Raw genomic sequence first — 20568 nt, 5'->3', positions numbered from 1 at the left:
GAAATCCAGGGTCTACAGGCACTGGGTGAAAACCAGTGCTCTAGTCAAGCCTCCCATTTGTAGATGGGGAAACTGAGGCTTGGAGAAAAAGGCTGACATGGTCTTGATTAGCAGCTGGACAGCAGGACCTAGGAAAAGGCTTCAGACCATCACCTCCCTGCCTTTAATTGCCTGAGCATAATAAGCCTTTTGCTTGTCAGCACAGCCCCACCATGAGACACACAATGGTCACATGTTGGTGAAGCTCTTCAGGAAGCACCATGCTCTCCCTCCCATTCTGTCTGGCTCAGCTGAATATCCCCCACCTTCTCAGTCCACCCAACATGTACACCTTGCTGGCTCCTGCTTAGTCTGAGAATTTCTAAGACCAAGACCCTTCTCTGCATCTACGAGTGGAGGAACCCACGCCCTCCTCCCAGCGCCCAGAAGAGCTCACTTTTGCTCTCAGGAACAAGGCGGTGATAATGACTCCATAGATGAACAGGATCCCGTCCAGCAGGTAGCAGAGCTTGGGATCCAGCAAGCCAAAGCTCTGTGCCTCTGTGCCAAGAGATAAAACTGGTCAGCCAGGCCCATAGTGGGAAGCACATGTCCCCACCACCCCAGGGTGACCCTATGAACAGTGTCCAAAGAAATTATGATGAGGACATTAGATCCAATCCCCATACCTCAACCTGACTACAACTTACCTCAACTTTTCCTACCCCTGCCATCTCCTGAAGAAACCTAGACTGCTCTGATGACAGATGTGGCACCAGGTGGGGGCCACAGAGCCTGGGAAAGAGGTAAGGCTACACTAGGATGAAGGTGTGTCCACATGAAGGTGTGCACAGGACTTCTGACTCAGGGGTCTGGGGACCTGGCTATGAGTGAGCCCCTGCATGAACCACGAAGTCTGGAAGCTTTGGGAACATGCCCTGGATGGTTAGAGTGTGTGGCCCTTGAGGTCGACCCATAGGGAAAGAACAGGACTGGGGTGGGGCGGGTTGGGGAGTGTGGGCTCTGACACTGGATGGTTGAATGAAAAAAATCTCGGTATCTAGTTACTGATTAGGACAATGAGAACTGGTGTTAGCTCTCCTCTCCCAACTCCCTGCTTCCTCACTGCCAGGCACTTGCCCACCCAGGGTAGTGGCTCTGGTGTGTGGCTTCCCTGGGCCTCACAAGCAACAGTCAGGTTCCTTTAGGGCTCTGCCTCCCCACCTGGGCCTGATATCTCCCTGCTCACCAGTCCTAGCTCCACAACCTCAGCCCTCTGTCTCCCCAACCCCTTACACACTCAGCATTCCCAGGACACATCTTGTGCCTTCAGATTCTTGGCCTCTGTGGTTTTGCACACACTGTTTCTCTTCCTACAACCCTGCCGTCTGATAAAACGATCATCCTACAATTTTTAGCTCAGAGCTCCTTCTGCTTAGCTTCTCCCATTGCAGTATGGAAGGGTCCCCCAACCCCTCCTGCTTGTCATACTATAGTTAATGAACACGTAGTTGGTACTGGTACTTGGTACTTGGACTGAGGTCCAAGAGATACTCTGGTTAAGTGAATTTTTATTTGGAAGATCACAGCCATGGGAGTGAGGAGATGCAGTTTTTGGTCTTGACTGTACTCCTGCCAGGTAGTGCTCAGCAGCCCAACCTGTCCTGTAAAACAGAGCACCGTGTCTATCTCAGGCCACCCCAGCCTGATAACCACAAAGCAGAGGTCAGGCTGCCCTTCCAGTATGTGTCTTCAGAGCCCGTGGCGCCCTCTGGTGGCTGCATCAGGCCTATTTTGGGGCAAAGGGAAGGGGTAAGGGGCGTGTGAGTGAAGTCATAGCATCACTAGCTGTGTGACTTGGCGCAAATCACCCTTTCAGCAGCTTCTTCTGTTGAACAGGCTGAAAACTGTAGCATCTCTTCAGTGTTTGCTCTGTGCAGTGTTTACTGCTTTCAGTGTAAACACTGTCAGGACCTCCTAAGAGCACCACCCAGACACAGGCACAGAGAAATGCAGGTGTAGAGCACACACCTGTGAGAGGCAGCACCATTCCTGAGTCCCCACAGCAGTGCCCTTACTGTCTGCCCTAGCCCAGCCCTGCCTACTCTCTCTCACGAGCAACCTTTTGCTTCCCCCACAAGCCATGAAGCAGGTAACTCAAGCTGCCCCTGTTGTCCCCAACCCCAATCCAGGATCCTCCTGGCCCTAGGCAGCTGATCCCTTTGTCAGCTTCCCTGCTCAGAAATCACTGACCCAGTCACCAGAAGGAAAGACCAAACCCTGAACTCTGTCTTCCAAAAGACTACACCTCTTTGCCACCTTGTCCTCCTTCCTGTCTTTTACACTCCATGCTTCCTTGACCATACCGGCGCTTTTCTACCCCCAGACCTTTTCTTGAGCTGGTGCACATGCAGTCTGTGGCTGCATCGTCTTCATTTTTCCTTCTCCTCCACCTCCAACACCAGAGTGCCAAGTGAGCACAGGGTGGACCATCATTAGATACCATGGAATTTGGGGAGGAGGGCTAAGTTTCTGTGAAGAGGAAGGCACAGGGCCTGGCCCTGGACTTGCCTGCCCCCTACCCCTGTGCAGTGCTAGAAATCTCCACTGACCCGAGATGGCCTCCTAAGACCTCTAAGAGGCAAGCTAGCCCTCAGCAAAGGCCACCAAAGCTGGAGTGGTTTTTTCTTTTAGAGCTGGAAAGATGTCAACACGATTTACAGGCTGGTTGAGATTCATAGAAAGGGCTGGGAAAGAGAAAATCACTCAGCTGCCTGTCGCGTAAAATGAGAACAGAAAAATTACTGGACAGTAAATTTCGAACCAATAAGAAGGAATGTTTCTTCGTGTTATGCAGAGTCAGCACAGTGGGGCACAGGGGAATTGGACGCCTCCCAGGAGATAAGTAAGAAGGACAAGTTTTCTTCCTTCCTTCCTTCCTTCCTAGAGCAACATGTTTTATGACCAATGAAAACTGTGCTGTGTGTGGTTTGGTCGAGGAGAGGACATTTGGCTGGAGGGATGGGCGTGAGGAATGGAGCAATAGCCCAGAGAGTTCCATGCAAGAATTCAGACCTAATTCAATTACATAATTGTTAAAATGTTTAATGGGCATCGGCTCTTTTGAAGTGGACAAGACCCTAGATTGGGTCAGGTGGCTTCTAGTGCTTTCCCTGCCACTTACTAGCTGTGTGTGGTCTTAGAAAGTGGCCTCTCAACTCTGCCTCAGTCTCTTCATCTATAAAATGGAGGGCCTTCTTATCTACCTTAAGGGCTGTGGCAAGAGCCAAATGGACTAAGGCATTGGCAGGTGATTTGTAAATGGGCTTCTGTTCCCTCTGTAAGGACAATGATGTCTGCTGTTTGGGCAGAGTCTCCACAACCCATATCCTCATGGGGCTTACAGCTTAACTCATGAGGTCACACACAGGGTTCAGGGCTTCCCTGGAGCAGAAGTTTTTCAGAAAGGTAACTCATCACAGTGAGTGACAGTGTCACCACTCTCTTCCCTGTCCCAGCTTCTTCCCTGTTTCTCTCCTCACCCCCCAGGCTGAAAGCTGTTTGCCTCCTTCCCTGATCCACTTGTATACCTGTTCACACTTCTACCGCCCATCCCACATGGAGCCATTGGCCAATTCCTAGCAGGTATTTAAGGCCTTACAGGGTGGCAGCTTTCCTGTACAATGGAGAAGCCATTTTATCTCATGTTCTTATCCTCCACCCCAGATTCCCCGCCCCCAAGAGAACCCCAGAATTTGAAAGGGGTCCCAGAAACTGATCAAGAGTCCTAGAGCCCTGAGCTTGCAAGCCTGGCTGTACATTTGAATCTGCCCACTGCTGTCTCTGCAGATATTCTAATTTATTTGGCCAGGGCTGGGGCCTGGGAGGGGTTGCAGTGCTGGGCTGGGTTGTGATTCAGAGCTGCAGCATCCACAGACAATAAATGGGCAGTAAATGGAGGCCAGAGTACAGGAGAGGAAAGCTCAGCCTTCCACAGAGATACAGCCATACCCCACACAAACGGAAAATTCACAGTCAGATAGGAGGAGCAAAGTTAAAGCCTTGGTCCTTCTTCTACGCTATCATTTCTGTGTTTTTTTGTTGTTTTCTTTTTTTGTTTTGTCTTCTTCTGATGGGGTGTCACAGTTTTGCCCAGAGCCAATCTGGAACCTCAATCCTCCCAATGTCTGCCTCCTGAATAGCTGGGATGACAGGTGTATGCCACCACTCCCAGTTTCATGGTTGACATGGGGCCGTGCTAACTTTTTGCCTGGGCTGGCTTCAAGGTAGCCATGATCCTCCAGATCTCTGCCTCCTGAATAGGTGGGATTACAAACATGAGTCACTATGCCTGGCCTTTTGTGTACTTTTGAACTGTGCATGACTGAACTTCTCTAAGCCTTGATTTCTTCACTATAAAATGGAGATAATTATCTCACCTGTCCCATTAGAGGGTGACAAGCATAAAACACAATAATTCTTATGGCGCAAAGGACCTGACTTGTGCTCCACAATGTTCCTGTTTTTATTTTCAGCATGAATAAACTGGAGCCCTCCACCTTGTAGCAGGACACCTGGAGCAGATCATGTGAGACGCTCAGAGGAGGCTCCCAGGCAGCCAAAATGAACAGAGTATCAGTCCATACAGTTCGCTGCAACTAAAATGTTCTGAGTTTAGTAGGGGAGAGTGAGCCTCACCTTCTCTATACAGCCTTCTGTCTTCTTCATAAGAGCCCCAAGTTCAAGTTCAGTTTCTTCCCAACCATGAGTGGGAAGATTCTGAGGCCCCTGAGGACAGCCTAGGGAGACCTCTGTCCTTACAGAATCTGGTTTCTCTGAATGGGATTTATTTGAATTGTGTTGGCCATGTGTCTCCCAGCCAGGCTGTGAGAACAGGAATTAGATCTTAATGAAGCCAGCCCTGCCTGAGCCCGAAAATAGTGCAAACACACACTCGGCCATCTTTCCTTCAACCTCCCCATCCAGCAAACCTGTTGAGGAGCTGGGCATCTACTAAACTCCCTCACACCCAACCAGTATGGACACCTCATGTGTGAACCCCACTTTATGCTGTTAAGATGATTTCCTGTGTCTGATCTAGTTTGGTTCTTAGAGGGGTACTGAAGGGGACTGTAGGGGGCTATTATGGGGCCTAATTCACAATAAACTGAGGCCAAAAAATGAATCAGCTTCATTCTTCCTTGCTGGCTATTGGCAAAGCTGTATGGAGTCACTGGGTCTCCTGAGTCCAGGTGCTTTCTCAGGCTTCGGCCTCAGGTACACCTCACCTGTAGGCACAGGTTTCAGTGTTGAATGCACAGCCCTTGCTGGCTGCCCATTTTTGACACTTAGTCACATAGTATGTGACTGTCTATTGTCGTGTGTTCCTCCTAGCTGGTGCATTTTGGTTTCCCTTGCTCATCTCCTTTCCTCACCTGGCACACCATTGTGCACTTGAGAAGAGGAAAGAGTATAAGCCTCCAAAGCAGAGTGACTATAAGGTTCAAGTTCAGAATCTGCCTCTTATTGGTTTGGTATTTGAGGACAGCTTTCTTAGCTCTTTGAGCTTCAGTTCCCCTGCAAAGCAATTTAATAAGGCTGACATTGCAGGACAGTGGCAAGAGCAAATAAGGCCAAGTGTGTTGGGGAGGTGCCCTGCACATCAGCATGTGCTGAGCCCACAGGTCTCAAATGACCTTCTTGCTGTGGTAGAGACTCTGTAGGTACAAGCAGCAGCAGGCCCCCTCCCCCCTACTCCTTCAAGTCAGGGTTGAGGATGGAAGCTAGGTTCCCCAGCTCATGGTGGGGAATACCCATCTCTCAGGGTTGTGAGGATCAAGGCAGATCATGTAGAGGTGAGAAGTGCCCGGCACACAGGAGGGGCTTGTAGTGTGTGGACTACTGGCTTCACAAGACAATAGTGATGTAACTTCCATTTGTCCTGGGCACACAGTTTATAGGACTCTTTGTTCTTGCATAGCCTGGGTAAATGTTCAGAATTATCACCAGTGGCAGAATTGTCACTAATTTCAATTTGCAGATAACAGAGGTAAGGCTCCAAAATGTCACAGTGCTAGAAAGTTCCTGAGTGCACCTGAAGCAAAATTCCTTCTCTCTCCACCTTGTCCAAGTACCTTTGGGATTCCTCTCATCCAGAGAGCTTCCCACCTTTTGCCAGGATTTTTCTGACCAACACCCTGTTTGAATACCTCCAGTGACAAGAAGCTTGCTACACACCAATCACTGGTGGAGAGCTCTAATTTTTCATCTTTTTAAAAGTAAGCTTTGTCTTAGTTCTACTTTCAGAAGTGCAAATTACACCCAACCTCCCGTTTTTATAGGGCAGCCCTTCAAATCCCACCCATGTCCAGCTCATCTCTACTTTCATAGGAAGCAGGTATCAGCAAATCCTTTGAGGGAAGCCAACAAGAGTCTAAGTCCTGGCTCTGCAATAGTGTGACATTGGGGCAACCACCTTCCTAGTCCACCAACCTTCTTCCCTTGTACCCTCAAATTTGAGCTCAGGATCTGCTGCTGCCCAGCCCTACCCCCAATCTCAGATTCAAGTGATGATGACATTGCAGGCTAAGAATTTAGAAAACAGGAAGTCACATGTTCTCAGGAAGGCAGTGGCAGCAGCTCTGGGGGTGTCTGTGTTGGGTAGGAAGCTGGGTATCATGCCAATCCATGACCATAGCATCAGGCACCCAGCCTCTCCCTCCAGGCTTGCTGCTTTTCATTGAGCAGCTAACTTTCACTGCAGCAGGAAAGATGGAGGCTAGACACACAGTATAATGATGATAACCACTAGTTGAAGTGTCTGGAACAATATGTTAGTTTTGTTCAAGCTTCACAGTGTCTCTTACTTCACAACTGGGGAAACTGGGACTCAGATTGGTTTTTATTCTATAAGCCAGTTGTGTCTGCATCCAAAGTCCAGGGTTTTGGAGTTTTTTGTTTGTTTTTGTGGCACTAGGGATTGAACTCAGGGCCTTGTGCTTGCTAGGCAAGGGCTCTACCACTTGAGCCATACCTCCAGCCCTTTGGCTTTTAGTTAGTTTTTCAGATAAGGTCAAGTGTTTTTGCCCAGGCCAGCCTCAGACCTTCCTACCTCTGCCTTCCAAGTAGCTGGTGGAACTTTAGGCATGCACCACCACCGTGCCCGGTCATCATCCACGTTCCTAACCACCACTTAGTACTACCCTTGGAGTACTTGCTGGTCCTTAGACCTAAGACTAGGAGTCCCCATTAGGCTGTGGGGTCCTTCCTTCTCCAAGGGTCACATTGTTACTGCAGGAAATCCTGATTGTACAACTGGCCTTATTTCTTTGAGGCTGAGAGCCCTATGGAGTTAATAGGTGCACGTGGCTTGCTACCAAATGTAAGGTCAGGACACACACTGGCCAATGTCCATAAAGGCTGCTGCTCCCCAAGAGATACCCTAATCACCTTGACCTGAGAGCACTTGACATTACTTGTTGATACCATATAATACGTAGTTATGGTAGTTTGCTACAGCATCCTCACCCCCTTCCTCAGTGTCGGATTTCAAATATTCATATTTTATTGTAGAATTGATAATCTGGTCACAACTACTTGCAAATTATACATTCCCATAGACAAAGATTCCAAGGGAAGAAGGAGACTTTTCTTGGGGGCCAAGGTTTCCCTTCTTGTATTTTTATTTCCATTGAAGTTGTTATGGTTTGTATAATACTTTTAATTTTTTTCCGTGACCAATTTCCTTGTTATTTTTAAGTAAATCAACTCATTATAAAAGTTTAGAAAAGTAGGGGGAAAACCCAAATCACCCATAATTTCACATTCAAACATAGCCACTATTAATATGATAGCAAGTGGTCTTTCAAAATGTTTGCTATTTATAAATTGTAATCATTCTGCATCGAAACTTTTGTCCTAAAGAAAACTTGCTTTTCCTCAGTCCATATTATATTATAATTCAACATTTCATGTTATTTTATATAATCATATTTCATGTTTCATGTTACTTCATAGTTTTACTGAATATCCTTTATAACGGTTGCCTAACGATCTTCCCCCTATCCCATGTGTGGAACATATGTGTGTGTGTGTGTGTGTGTGTGTGTACATATATACATATGCGTGTATATAGATATGGAGAAAGCAATACACACATATGATGTGTATGTATACATATATATACACAGAGAGAGGAACAGAGAGGAGACAATCTTTAAGCCTCCAGGTGCCAGCTTGGCATGGAGACAATCTTTAAGCCTCCTGGTGCCAGCTTGGGCATGTGGCTACTGACTCCAGGGACTGATAGTATTAACCATCACGGTCACATCGAACATCTGCTCCACACTTGCAGTGGAGGAAATCCTTTTGTGTTTTTTATTTCTTTTGATCATAACAACACCAAAGCGAAGTAAGCTGGGCAGACCTTATTTGCTCCACTTTGCCAATAAAGAAACTGAAGGGCCGGCAGGTAAAATGGCTCTCTTGTGGCCCCACAGTGCATATGTGACAGAGCCCAAGTGAAAGGCCAGGTCTTGCCAGGGCTTCAGCCTTTCTCCCACAGCATGTAACCCTCACGTTATGCTCTGGAACATGAGCACCATTTACAAAAAAAAGCCAACCCACTCCAAGCTCCCTATGTCAAAATTCCAGGAAGGATTTTGCCATTTCTGTGAGAATTTAAATTATTCCACAGATAAACTCTTACAGCATACAGAAGCATATGTACAAAGCTATTTATTCTACCATTATCTGCAGATGCACAGAAAGAAAACAACATAAATGTCCACTAACTGGGAATCTGATAAATTTTGGTCTATTTATATGGCAGTTAAAAAAGAAAAGACCACACAGACAGCGGCTAGCAATGTATGGGCTACCATGGAAAGATCTTTGAGATAATTAGGTTAAAAATTAAAAAACAACCTCCATAATGGTATGTGTAATATTTCTGTGTAAAAAAGAACTGTGATGTAGGCTACACACATATACTTTAAAAATGGATCTGGATGGAGTTTTTGTTTGAGCTGATGAAAAAAATGGACAGTAGAAGTGGGTAACGGCGATGGCCGCCCAACATTGCGGATGAACTTCATGTCACCAAATTACACTTAAAAATGGTGAACGCAATAAATTATATGAATCTTTACCACAATAAAAATGTTTAAAATGTATTTATATCTGAATGGCTACATGCCATCTACCTCTGTAGATGAGCCACAAGAAAGAGAGCGTTTGGGAGAATTTTACTTATTTTCTGTTTTGCACTTTTTTGTGCTGTGTGAAATTGTATGATAATATATTACATTTATAATACTGAACCACCAAACCAAAAGCAAATGATGTGAACTCTGAAATGAAGGGAAGAGTATGCAAACACAGTTCTGGGCAATACAGAAAGAGGGACAGGACCGCTCAGGCCAGCAAAGCTCCTTGAATCTGGCAGTGGCTGGGCATGTTTCCGGTGATGACTTGCCCTACTTTTGGTTTGGGGAATGTGATTACATTTACATGTGTATGCAGAAACAGTGCTGGCCATGACATCATGCTGCTTATCATTCCCAGTGCTGTAGGAATGAGATGCTTTCTCTGTTGAAGCCCCTCCCATCCCAGACTTGAGCACCCACAAAGTCAGCAGGTGAAGTGAGATGCAAGCAGTTCAAACCCACCCAGCCCAAGTTGCCCCAGCTAGACCCTCAGCCAGCTGGGAGGTGGTGACCCTAGTGACCTGGCAGGTTTCTGGACTTCAGGGACTAAGGCTGCCTGGGCAACCCAAGGATGTCCATGGGGCCAAGGAAGCCAGGAGGGCTCACCTGCAACCCTGGACCATCACCCTCCTCAGGGGAACCATCTTACTAGCCAGATTGTCTCCCAGCACACCCATCAGAAACTTGGGTGTCAGTCTCCCATCCTAAGCCTCCCACTGGGCACTCTGCAGGCCAGCCTCCGCTCTTGGTGGCCCCGGTGCATGGGCAGCTCACATTCCAGGCCACAGTGTGAAGGAGGCCACACGCTGCTGGAGGAGCAAGCATTCTACTGCCACCAGATTCTAGAAGGCTGGAGGTGGACATGCCATGTTGATTTTAAAACAGACACTTGTCATCCCAGCTGCTTGGAAGGCAGAGATCAGGCAGAATCGAGATTCAAAGCCAAAGGACAAAAAGTTAGCAAGAACCCACCTCAACCAATAAGCTAGGCATGATAGCGCCGGCTGTCATCCCAGCTTTGTGGGAGGCTATAGGTAGCAGGACCCAGGTCTGAGGCCCACCTAGGCAAAAATGTAAGACCCTTTCTGAAAAATAGCTAATTATTATTATTTTGGCAATACTGGGGATTGAATTCAGGGCCTCACCCTTCCTAGGCAGGCACCCTGCCACCTCAGCCACTCCACCAGCTCAAGATAGGGTCTCTCGAACTATTTGACGGGCTGGCTTTGAACTGCGACCCTCCTGATTTCTGCCTCCTCACCAGCTAGGATTACAGGCGTGAGCCACCGGCACCCAAGGGACACCTGGCCTGACCGGCTTACCCCTGAGCCTGGTTGTGAAAAGTGGGGTAGGTGGGCCACTCGGGGCGGTGGGCTCTTCTCTCCAAGAGGCCCGGGTCCCCAACCAAATCCGAAGGACATTCCTCTCGCAGAGGGACAGCAGGCCCGCGAGCCCAGGCTGTGCCCCGCGCGCGCTCCTGTCCCGCGGGGCTCCTGCGGTTTCGGAGCAGCAGCCCCTCCCTCGGCCCGCAGCTGTCTCCTCCTCGAGGTTTCCTGTCGAGCGAGCGAGCGCTGCCACTCTGCGCGGGTTATCGCCTGTGATCTCGGGGCTGAGCTGCTCGCATACACCAGGCGCCCGCCCCCACTTGTGGTCCCTTTCCCCAGAACCGCACCGCCCCCAGACCCCTGCACCGAGCAGCCTGTCTGCCTGGCTGGCGTTCTCAGGGGTGGCTGGGGGCTGTTTCCTGAAATCAGGGAGCACTGCTCAGGTGTCCCCCCTGAGGGGCAGGGAAAGGGCCAGTCCCTGTGGTCTGTCTGGGGTAGGGACAATGATCGGGAGAAGGCCAACCCGTGCACGTGCGTATCCACCAAGGTGCAGCGGTGAGGAGGGGCTGTCTCCTCTTTCAAGGCCCCAGAGACGTAAACCTCCCCGGCCCAGCCGCCGCCTCCCCCTCGCTCAGAGCCTGGAGGAAGCACAGAGGGTCTCTCTGTTTTCATAGGGGGATTCCAAATGTCGTCAAACCTGCCACTCTCAGAATCACAGCTGCTTTCATTCGTAGCCCTGTGAGCTCTAGGTTTCAGGGTTTTCCCAGAATGCATAACCAGCAAGGGGGGAACCCTGAACTTTATCCACGGCACCCCTTCACGGGCCGTTGGGGTGGAGTTCCAGGAATTTGAGCGTGCACTGCCCGCGCCAGAGCTGTGAGGTCTCCCATCCATTGGAGGGAATGAAGGGGCCGTGGGTAGGGAGAGGGGGCTGAGGAGATAGGGGCTGTCAGCATTTTCTAACTTTCCCTAATTTGAGCTACCCAGGTCTGGTGACAAGGTACTCATAAAAAAAAAAAAAAAAAAAAAAAAACACACAGATACAGAGGATTTTACAAATTTTAGAAAGAGAAAAAAGTGGTAGAGCTGGTTGGGGAGGGGGTGACAAGGGGCATTCTTACTCTTTTTGGCTTATAGCAGAGCCTAAGTCACTTTCCACCTGTGTCAGAATCACCCAGAGCAGCTGAATCAGAGCCTGGGAATTTTTCCTTCAAACCCACTCCTCCATGTTCTCAAGTGCCACGACTCCTTGAGAACACCTGACTTTGAGTTGGATGGTCTGGAAGATTCTGTAACTATATCCAGCCCCACCTGAGCATTTTGCAGACACGCCACTCCGTAAAGAAATGCAGCCCCAAAGCTCTCTCTTGTAGACACCAAGCACCCCAACAGGGGCTAGACCCACAAATCTGTCTCTCCTCAGAAAAACACCCAAGTGAACCATAACTGTGACATTGTAGAGCTGTCTGGTGTTCACTTCCCACATTGTGTCCTGTCAATGTGGACATTATGCCGTCCTTAACTGAATTGCCTGAAGATCTGCTTGGTTTAAAATACACTAACAATGACAACCCTTCCAGCCCTGCTTTCTTCACATGCATTATTCTCTGAAGACCAGCATGGAAGGTGCTTGCGCCTGGCCTGGAAGACCTCACATCCACCTGTGTCACAGGGGTTCTGAAAGCAGGTGTGAGATGCCAGCCTGCGTGTGTGCAGGAGCTGGTGATGGGTCACACTGTATCAGTGTGTGCTTGCTCAGCAGTGCCTTTGTTCCTGGGAGGGAGCCATGAAGCTGCTCTGGGAAATGTAGGGACTCAGTGGATTGCTCAGGGCCCTGTAGAAATGAGGTAGGGGACTGGGCAGTCTGTCCCTTGCAAAGACGAGTCCAATTCACCAAACAGACCAGAATGGCAGCAAGAGAGAAAGAATGAAGAAATGTTGCAGCCAAAACGAAGCTGGAATCTTGCCCCTGCCTAGACTTTGCTGATTTATCTGAATGCACAAGGAGCACATGGCTGTGAAGACAGGAGAAGCCCTGAACCCAGGAGTGAGGTCGCATTTGTACAATTTGTTATTTTTGTCCTTGAATGTTTCAAAATGTTACCCAGAGCTCTCTACTGAGGTACTGTCCTTTGCAGGACTTTCTTAGCTTTCCCTCCCTAAAAAGGCTTCCTCCCCCAGCAACTGCAGCCCACCCCAACTTCAATTACATTCATTGTTTTTAAGAGCACTGGGCACTCCTTACTCTCACTATGTCAATTCTTTCTAGACTGCAGGTTGCTTCAGGGCAAAAGCCAGGGTTTCTAGGTCTTTTGTTACTACCTTGTAGGAAGTCAAGTTTTAGACATCCCTTGGTCTCTGTAATTACATAGTTTCTTGGGTGATTGAGAGATTGATTGATTGATTAAAGGTCATGAATGCTATAAAATAAATGAATCTTGCCCCATACGTTTCAAAGTCCCTCTAAATAGAACACAAAAGAGTGTTTTATTTCATGGGAGCCTCTGCAAAGCTATCACTCCAAGTATGTGATCCTAAAAAAGTTATTTCACCCTCGATTTCTTCGCCTCCAAAATAAAGGTGTTAATAAAGTAATTTCTCTGCTTCCTTCCAGCTGGGCTCTGCTCAGGGATCCAGTGTCTAAGCTAGTCAGCAGGAGAAAGACTGCTTATGATTTTGTAATGAGCAGCCATCAATTCCCAACCTGTGCCCTTCATCTTCCCTATGGTCCCCCCTGGCTGGCCTGGTGTGGGCTTGAGAAGATGGGATTGAGATGTTGCAGGATGTAGTCTTCCTCCCTGGAAGGCTGGCAGTGCGCAGGCTGTGAGCAGGCCCCCTTCCCTGCATTTGACTCAGGCCTACACCCTGCTGGGGCAGGAGTGCTCCTTGCACAGCATTCTTCTGATGTCTCATCAAAGAACAGGCCTTGGGTTCACGTGAAAGGGGCTGTTGGCCTTCTGGGAGGGCCAGCCAATTGCTCCCAATAACTCATTCTCCCATTAAAATGTTTAGCTTGACAAACTTTTACTCATCTTTTAAGGTTCATCTCAAATGTGAATTCCTCTGGGCAAACTTCTGTGCTGCTTTCAGGCAGAACTAATTTCCTTTCAGTGAGCACCTACTTCTAGTCAGGAATCATGGGGCAAATGTAGTATTAAACAGGATGTTAGCTTAGACCGTCATGGTGGTATCAGAATGTAGACCCAGCTGATCAGGAGCCTAAAGCAGGAGGGTTAGTTGAGCTCAGAAGCTTGAGACCAGCCTGGGCAGCATAGTGAGACCCTGGCTCAAAACAAACAACCCCCAAGCAAAATGTTAGTTGCATATTCAAACAATATATTCGATATGTTTTCTATCAGTCTTCAGATATCTTTTCAGGTGAAGTACCTCTAGATGTGAAGAAACAGATTTAATTGTTAGTCTTTTTAAAAGAGATAAGAAATGTACCACCTCCTCTACGTCTAAATGGTCTTTGGATACCTTTATTTCTTGTGCTTTTTTATATTAACAATTGGGCCCACTGCTTTAAACACACAGGTACTTTCTGAACAGATGGCCAGAGATTGAAGAAAAGCATATTGAGCATATATCCGCAAATGTAGCTAATGTTGCTTTAAGGTGGAGGGTTGGCGATCAAATCCAGGACCTTGCATATGTCAAACCTGAGATCTAACACTAAACTACACCTCCAGCTAATATTCTATTTTCAAAGGAAGTCTGGTAATATTTCTGACTTTTCGACACTCTGTTGCTCTTGGCACATTTTTCACTAATTATTTGATGACGATTCTGTCCCTGTTGAAAACAGAACTCCGACGTGGTCTGGAACATATTTTATTCTATTTTGACTTTGCAATCCCTTGCTAGCCAGTATACCACAGGTGATCAAGTGTGTAACAAATTCATAAGCCATAAAGGTCAGTAAATTTCACCTATATTTTTGCCTCTGTGGCTGAGCCCCAGAGCAGACCACCACCTCCCATCTTTGTGTTTTTAATGCATCCGCAGTTCCCCAAAACATTTGACAAGAGTGAGATTATGACTAAGAGCTTCATGTCTCAGACGTGGGGGCGAAATAATAGGTGAGCCTCAGAAAAATCTGTGTATGCAGCAAGATGTAGGAGAGAGAGCCCTACATCTCACCTGACCTTACCCTGACAAGTTCAGTGGCTTTGGGGACTGAATTCTGAGCTCTGGAGTCTGGGCTGGGAGGCTCCAGGCCTACAGGGCCCAAGAATTTCTGAACCTTCCATTCAAGGAGGTCTTTTGTGAGACAGGGAGGCTGCAGTGCAGACAAAGCCCAAAGAAAGTTTTTCCTGAAGGTGTGCTCCTCAGTGTGGCTACCCTTGGGTACCCAGCCCACGCCTAGTGGGTACTCACTTGTGATGAACTTCACATGGATCAAAGACCCCACAAAACCTGCAGCTGCAGTGCTGGGGATGTGCAGGGGGCGTGGGTGATCCTAAGCTGAGAGTCAGCCGCTGGGCTGCCACCTCCGTCACAGCTCTGTCCCAGGGGAGGGAGTACACCCAGATGCCTCCAGCTCAGGCTGGGGCACTTGCTGGGGAGCCTGGGGCATATCACCACCCCCTTGCTCTCTCTGTGGCCACATCATTTGTTCCCTAGGATGTCTCACCTGGACGCCAGGGACGGATGAGAGCCACTGGCGGCAGCTGCAGCACCCTACAGCTATTCCTATTGAGTCTAAGTCTAGATTTATTTGTGTAGTCAGTCAGAAACACAAACATCCCTACCTAAAAAGAAGACTGGGAGAAAAAAATAGAGCAAACTATTAACACTGGTTTAGCCTCTGGTTTGTGAAACTATGGGTAATTTAAAATTTCTTTATGTCTTCCTTTATTTTCCAAGTTCTACAATATATAAGAATATATAATTGTGAAATAAGAAAATGAAGTACAATTTTATGCCTTGCCGTATGTGTGTCTCCCTCCTCCCAACCTCCAACCCAGATTCTCAGTTGCATTTTAGGTTATGAGTATCTAAATTGCTCTGCATTCATATTCTTTCTTTCTTTGTTCTTTTCTTTCTTTCTTTCTTTCTTTCTTCTCTCTCTCTCTCTCTCTCTCTCTCTCTCTCTCTCTCTCTCTCTGTCTCTCTCTCTCTTTCATACACACACACACACACACACACAGCCAGGAGGAAGAGGTAATGGAATTAAAGGTTAATTCTGACCAATTCACAGAGTAATCAAAGTTCATAGGAGGAAACCTGAACAATTAATTTGATGGTGACACTTGGTGGTCTCCACCCACTTGATCATTGCCCAGCCTGCGTGGAGCCCCCAGGTCTTCTCCCCTCCTGGCTCCCCTCAAGCCCAAGAGGCTGATGCAAGTGCCTGTCTTCTCATCCTACTCAGTTATTGGCATTTTCCTGTCACTTCCCAGGTCAAGGACTAAGCTGGGGTTTGAGGTTGCTCTGGGATCACCAGCCAGCATTGCTAAAGCCCATCTACAAACACAGCATGGTCACAGAAGAATCTGTTTGTGCAGGGAGTGAGGCAGGCCAGGCAGTGTGGTAGAAGGAACAAAGCCTCAGCAGTAGGCTCGCTGGCCAAGCCATGTGCCTTCAGAGATTGTGCTCAATACAGGAGTCTCTGTATTGTGCCTGCATGCAGGGAGCCTGGGTGTGTGAACCAATGTGTGTACACCTGTGAGAGCCCACAGAGGGAGAGGATCTACACAGGGCATGCCTTATCTCTCAGAAGTAAGCGTCTAAACCAGAAAGGATGTGCTCCTTTGGGTGGGGCAACCCACTGCTTGGCGAAGTGTACAGAGCCCCTGGGAAGGCAGTCTCTGCTCCAGTCCCCTTCACAATGGTGAGGTGGCTGGGCCCTGCACCCACCTAGGATCTATCTATAATATCATTCCATCTTCAGTCAATATACTTCTTTCCTCTAACTTGCACTTTTCTTCCCAATTTTCTCCTACCAGCCTTATTTTGTCCTCCATCACCTGCTCCTGGTCCTCCAATTCTCCCATTTCAGCAAATGGTCATTTGCCAGATGTAACCAGTCTTCTTGGGTGACATGCTGCCTGATAGCCCTGGCCCGAAGGATTTGGGGCTGTTCTGTTTGCTTGATCTAGCTCTCTGGAGGGCAGGCAGACACAGATCATCCTGGCAACCCTTCCTGGCATTGTGTGCAGCTTGCCTGTGTAGCCACAGACATGAGCAACTCTCAGTTGTTTAGCATAGAAGACCACACTACCTGCTCTACGGCCAGAACCATCGGGGAATTGCAGTCAAGTCTGCAGTGTGATCTATGACCTGGGGTTAGCAAGCCTTTCTTACGCCCCAGACAGGCCAGGTACAGATGGCAAACTCAGAAACCTACAATTACATTGCTGTCTTTTATAGTAAGCACACCAGGATGTACCCAATTAGCTGTGCTCATTCCTGCCTCCCATCTGACTTCAAATACCCAAAGCCCTTCATACAGGGAAGCAGAGACCTGAAAAAGTCATCATTTCTTTCTTTTTCTTGTTTAAAAGGAAAAGGAGAGAGGGAGGGTAACACACATGTACTTATTCACACACAAAAAGTAAATTAGGCTCCTCAAAGAAAAGGAACTTAAAAATAGGGTTATTGTTGCCCATTGAAAAGACAATTGCTACCAGTCACAGTTGGCAAATTCTGCAGAAATACAACACACAACCACATACACAACACGTCCCACTACAGGGTTTCTTTTTGAGACAGTTATTAAAGTCGTGTGACTTATTAGCCAGTGATATTTAGAATCTAAGTTTGCAATTGGCACCTCCTTTGCTCTTGATTCCCATTTTAGTGGGAACCTGAACTGAACTGTGCTGATTTATTAGCTGGACACTGAATTCAGAGTCATTATTTTGTGGAACAAAATGAAATTTTTAACAAGTTAAAAGAATACACCTCACTGAAATGACTGGTTAGACTGAATCCAAATCTGCATAGGCTTATTCCCTATTAAATCATTATGAATGCCAGTCTATTGCCTGAATTAAAACCAGGGATTCATTTGGCTAGTAAATCTTCCTTTTTCTGCAACTACTGTGTTCTACAAATTTTATAGGAGGGCTCACTTTGGCAGCACAGCTACTAAAATTGGAACGATACCGAGAGGATTAGCATGGCCCCTCTGCAAAGATGACATACAAATTTGTGAAGCATTCCATACTTTAAAAAAAAATTATAGGGGGATGGTCAGAAAAATAGAAGAAGAAAAAGGCGATTTTGTTATTGTTTTTAACATTTTGTTTGCTGACACAAGAAGCACACAGTCCAGGAGATGGACTTCTTGATACCCGAGAAAATAAAACATCCTCCCGAAATCCTGACGCCAACTAATAAGTCACACCGCTTTAATAGCTGCCTCAAAAGAAGCCCTGTAGTGGGATGTGTTGTGTGTTTGGTTGTGCATTTTATTTCTGCAGAATTTGCCCACTATGGCTGGTAGCAATTGTCTTTTCAATGGGCAACAATAACCCTATTTTTAAGTTCCTTTCCTTTGAGGAGCCTAATTTATCAATGGAAATAAGAAGTTTATAGTTTCCCTCACACAGATACCACTGTCCTTGAACTACAGTCACCTGGGGATTGCAGTGGAGGCCAGCGCAAAGTATAGTGTCTGCATTCCCAACTTGGGCTGCCTTGAAGGGAGGTTATTTATTTCCCCAGCCTGTGTTTCTGGCAGGCTTTTTACAAACACTTAGCTCCAAACACAAGAGGCTGCCTCCCTGCTGCTTGGTGCATTCTGAAAGCTCGGGTTCTCTTGGGGAGGATGAATTCAGTTCCACTTTTGAACATCTCTAGGGGCTGCCTGACACATCTCCTCAGACACATCTCCTGACAAAGCCATGTGTGGAAGCTACTCCCAGGTTCTGATTCCACTGCCTCCTGCTTTGGACAAGGGTGCAGGCTCCTAAATACGTGAAACTCCCCAAAGCTAATTTTTTTCTTTCTTTGCTCCTATCCCTTTTCTGAAAGCAGAAAAATGAGTGAGCAGAGTGAAAGAAGGTGGGAAAAAAAGGGAGAATTTTGCCTGCAGTTCTTATTCTAAAACCTGTGACCCAAGAGTGATAGCAATAACTGGAAACCTGTTTTAAAGGCAAAATATCTAATTAATACACAAAAGTCAAGAGAAAGAGCAGCAGTACAGTTACTGAAAAGATTCCAAGGTTGCAATATTTCTACAATGTGTACTGTGTAAAATAGCAAACTGGGCCATCCCTCTTCTCTGTTTTTTCTTTCTTTTTCTCTTGCTTTTCATTTTTCTCTTCTTTCTCACATCCTCGGTTTCCCTGTCCATAGATCTCTATCCTTTCTTCCTTCCTTCCTTCCTTCCCTCCTTCCTCTCCCCACCCCTGCCTTCCTTTCAAAGACCTGTCCAGACTCAGAAGTAAGCTCACACACCCCGCCATGCCAGCATCTTCGAGATTCCCTCCACTTCACCCGTAGTATTTCTCCAGCTCCTTGTAGCTCTGTGACCAGAAAGTGAAAGAATTGGTTTCTCTGAAACATATCTTGGGGACGAGGGGAGATTTAATTTATTTCACAGCAGCAGGAATTATTTATCTAGCCCAGGCTGCCAGAAAATTCTGAGCATCTAGTCATTTGGAGGTCATTGATGACTGGCCGTGTCCTCTCCATATTTCTCTTGCTACAGTTAAAGCAGTTCTTTGAGCAGCCAGCTGGGTGATATTAACTCACTATCTTTCTCCTCTGTTAATTTGAGTGCTCAAATGATCCATGGCCAGACACATGCACACACTCCTGACAGCACTTGCCAGGGAATATTGCTTTTTTGGACTTTGACACCAGCTCCAACTTTGAGAGGAATTTAAGTGATATTTACTGCACAGAAGGTCCTCACTGGAGCTCTGCTCTTCTGGTCCAGTCTGCTGACAACACAAAAGATTTATTCTGGTATCAACTAGCTGTGGAGATGAGACTCAGACTTAATTAACTTCATTCGGGGGGCTGGGCTTGTAGCTTTGGAGTTTGTGGCTCAACACAGATCTCATTATTGGTATCAATCATGGCACTTAGGAGACCTAAAATCAAACAAATTAACTAGCAAAGCGGACTCTCCACTTGCACAATTTTCTGACTATTTGCCAGAGTTAACTCCAACTACCTTCAGGAAAAAAAAAAAAAGGTTTTTTTTAGACTAACCCAAGGTGCTAGTTGGGTTTGTGTATAAAATTTAAGCCCATCTTTATATTGTACTACATTCGATTTTTTTTTAACCCTGGAATTTGGAATGAATTTTGTTGGGGAAATTTCCATTTTGAGATCACCTGTAGAATATTTTCCTGCACTGTTTTTTCATCTCCAATTTTTCTTAGTGTCAAGTCTCTCAAATTAGGAAATAAAAGTTAGTTTCATTTATGAAGCAAAATGTGTATGGGATACGCATGTTTGTGTGAACATCTACATACAGACAGACAGATATGCGTACACATGTAAATGTACCTACACATACACACACATGCATAAATACATGCACGTTTGTGTGTGCATATGTATAGCATGTAAGCCATGTAGCAATTTCAGTTTTCCAGTGGGGATACCATTAAGTTTAGTGAGTAAGGATCGGCAGCACGAGCCCCGTTGGCTGGAGCACCTTAACTAGCTAGCTAATGTGCGAAGGCATCCTTAGCTTGGCTCTGGTTCCAGAAGTGTTTTATGATTCTCACCTTCCAGATCAGAGCCCTCAGGCAATTTAAGATTTATTACAAATGCTCATTGCAGCATACTCTCATTTTTTAAAGTTTGTTGTGGCTTCAAGCTTGTCAACAAAGATTTGTCATTTGCTCCTGGCTAATTTTGAGGTTACACCATCTGCTTTTTAGTAGCCATCCATGACAACACAAAGTCTAAAAACCTAGTATAAGACCTGGCTGGGGAATTATGCCTTGCTAGTTCCTCTTTCCTTTACAACCTGAAAACTCCTGTCTCCCATTTGGAATGTTCAAAGAATATGAATTCCATGGAGAAAATTTCTGTTCCACAGATAATTCTGTTGTAATGGGTTATTACCACCTCCCAGTCTGTACTTC

At 46.8% G+C, this 20568-nt stretch overlaps 1 protein-coding gene and 1 non-coding gene across 2 annotated transcripts in view; one reads left to right on the top strand and one right to left on the bottom strand.

Moving 5' to 3' along the window:
• The window catches only part of Cd247 (CD247 molecule), a 69597-nt gene that overhangs the window by 6711 nt on the left and 42318 nt on the right, over positions 1-20568 (bottom strand). The window contains exon 2 of the mRNA XM_074047583.1: positions 437-540. Within this exon, the coding sequence (XP_073903684.1) occupies positions 437-540 (104 nt within the window). The remainder of the gene's footprint in view (positions 1-436; positions 541-20568) is intronic.
• Positions 17582-17688, top strand: LOC141414305 (U6 spliceosomal RNA). Its single transcript, XR_012439366.1, has one exon. It is a non-coding gene; the product is annotated as a U6 spliceosomal RNA (small nuclear RNA).

The sequence above is a fragment of the Castor canadensis genome, chromosome 11 (genome assembly GCF_047511655.1).
Source record: "Castor canadensis chromosome 11, mCasCan1.hap1v2, whole genome shotgun sequence".
NCBI lineage: Eukaryota > Metazoa > Chordata > Mammalia > Rodentia > Castoridae > Castor > Castor canadensis.
The sequence above is the reverse complement of the archived record's forward strand: the minus strand, read 5'-3'. Positions and strand labels throughout refer to the sequence as shown.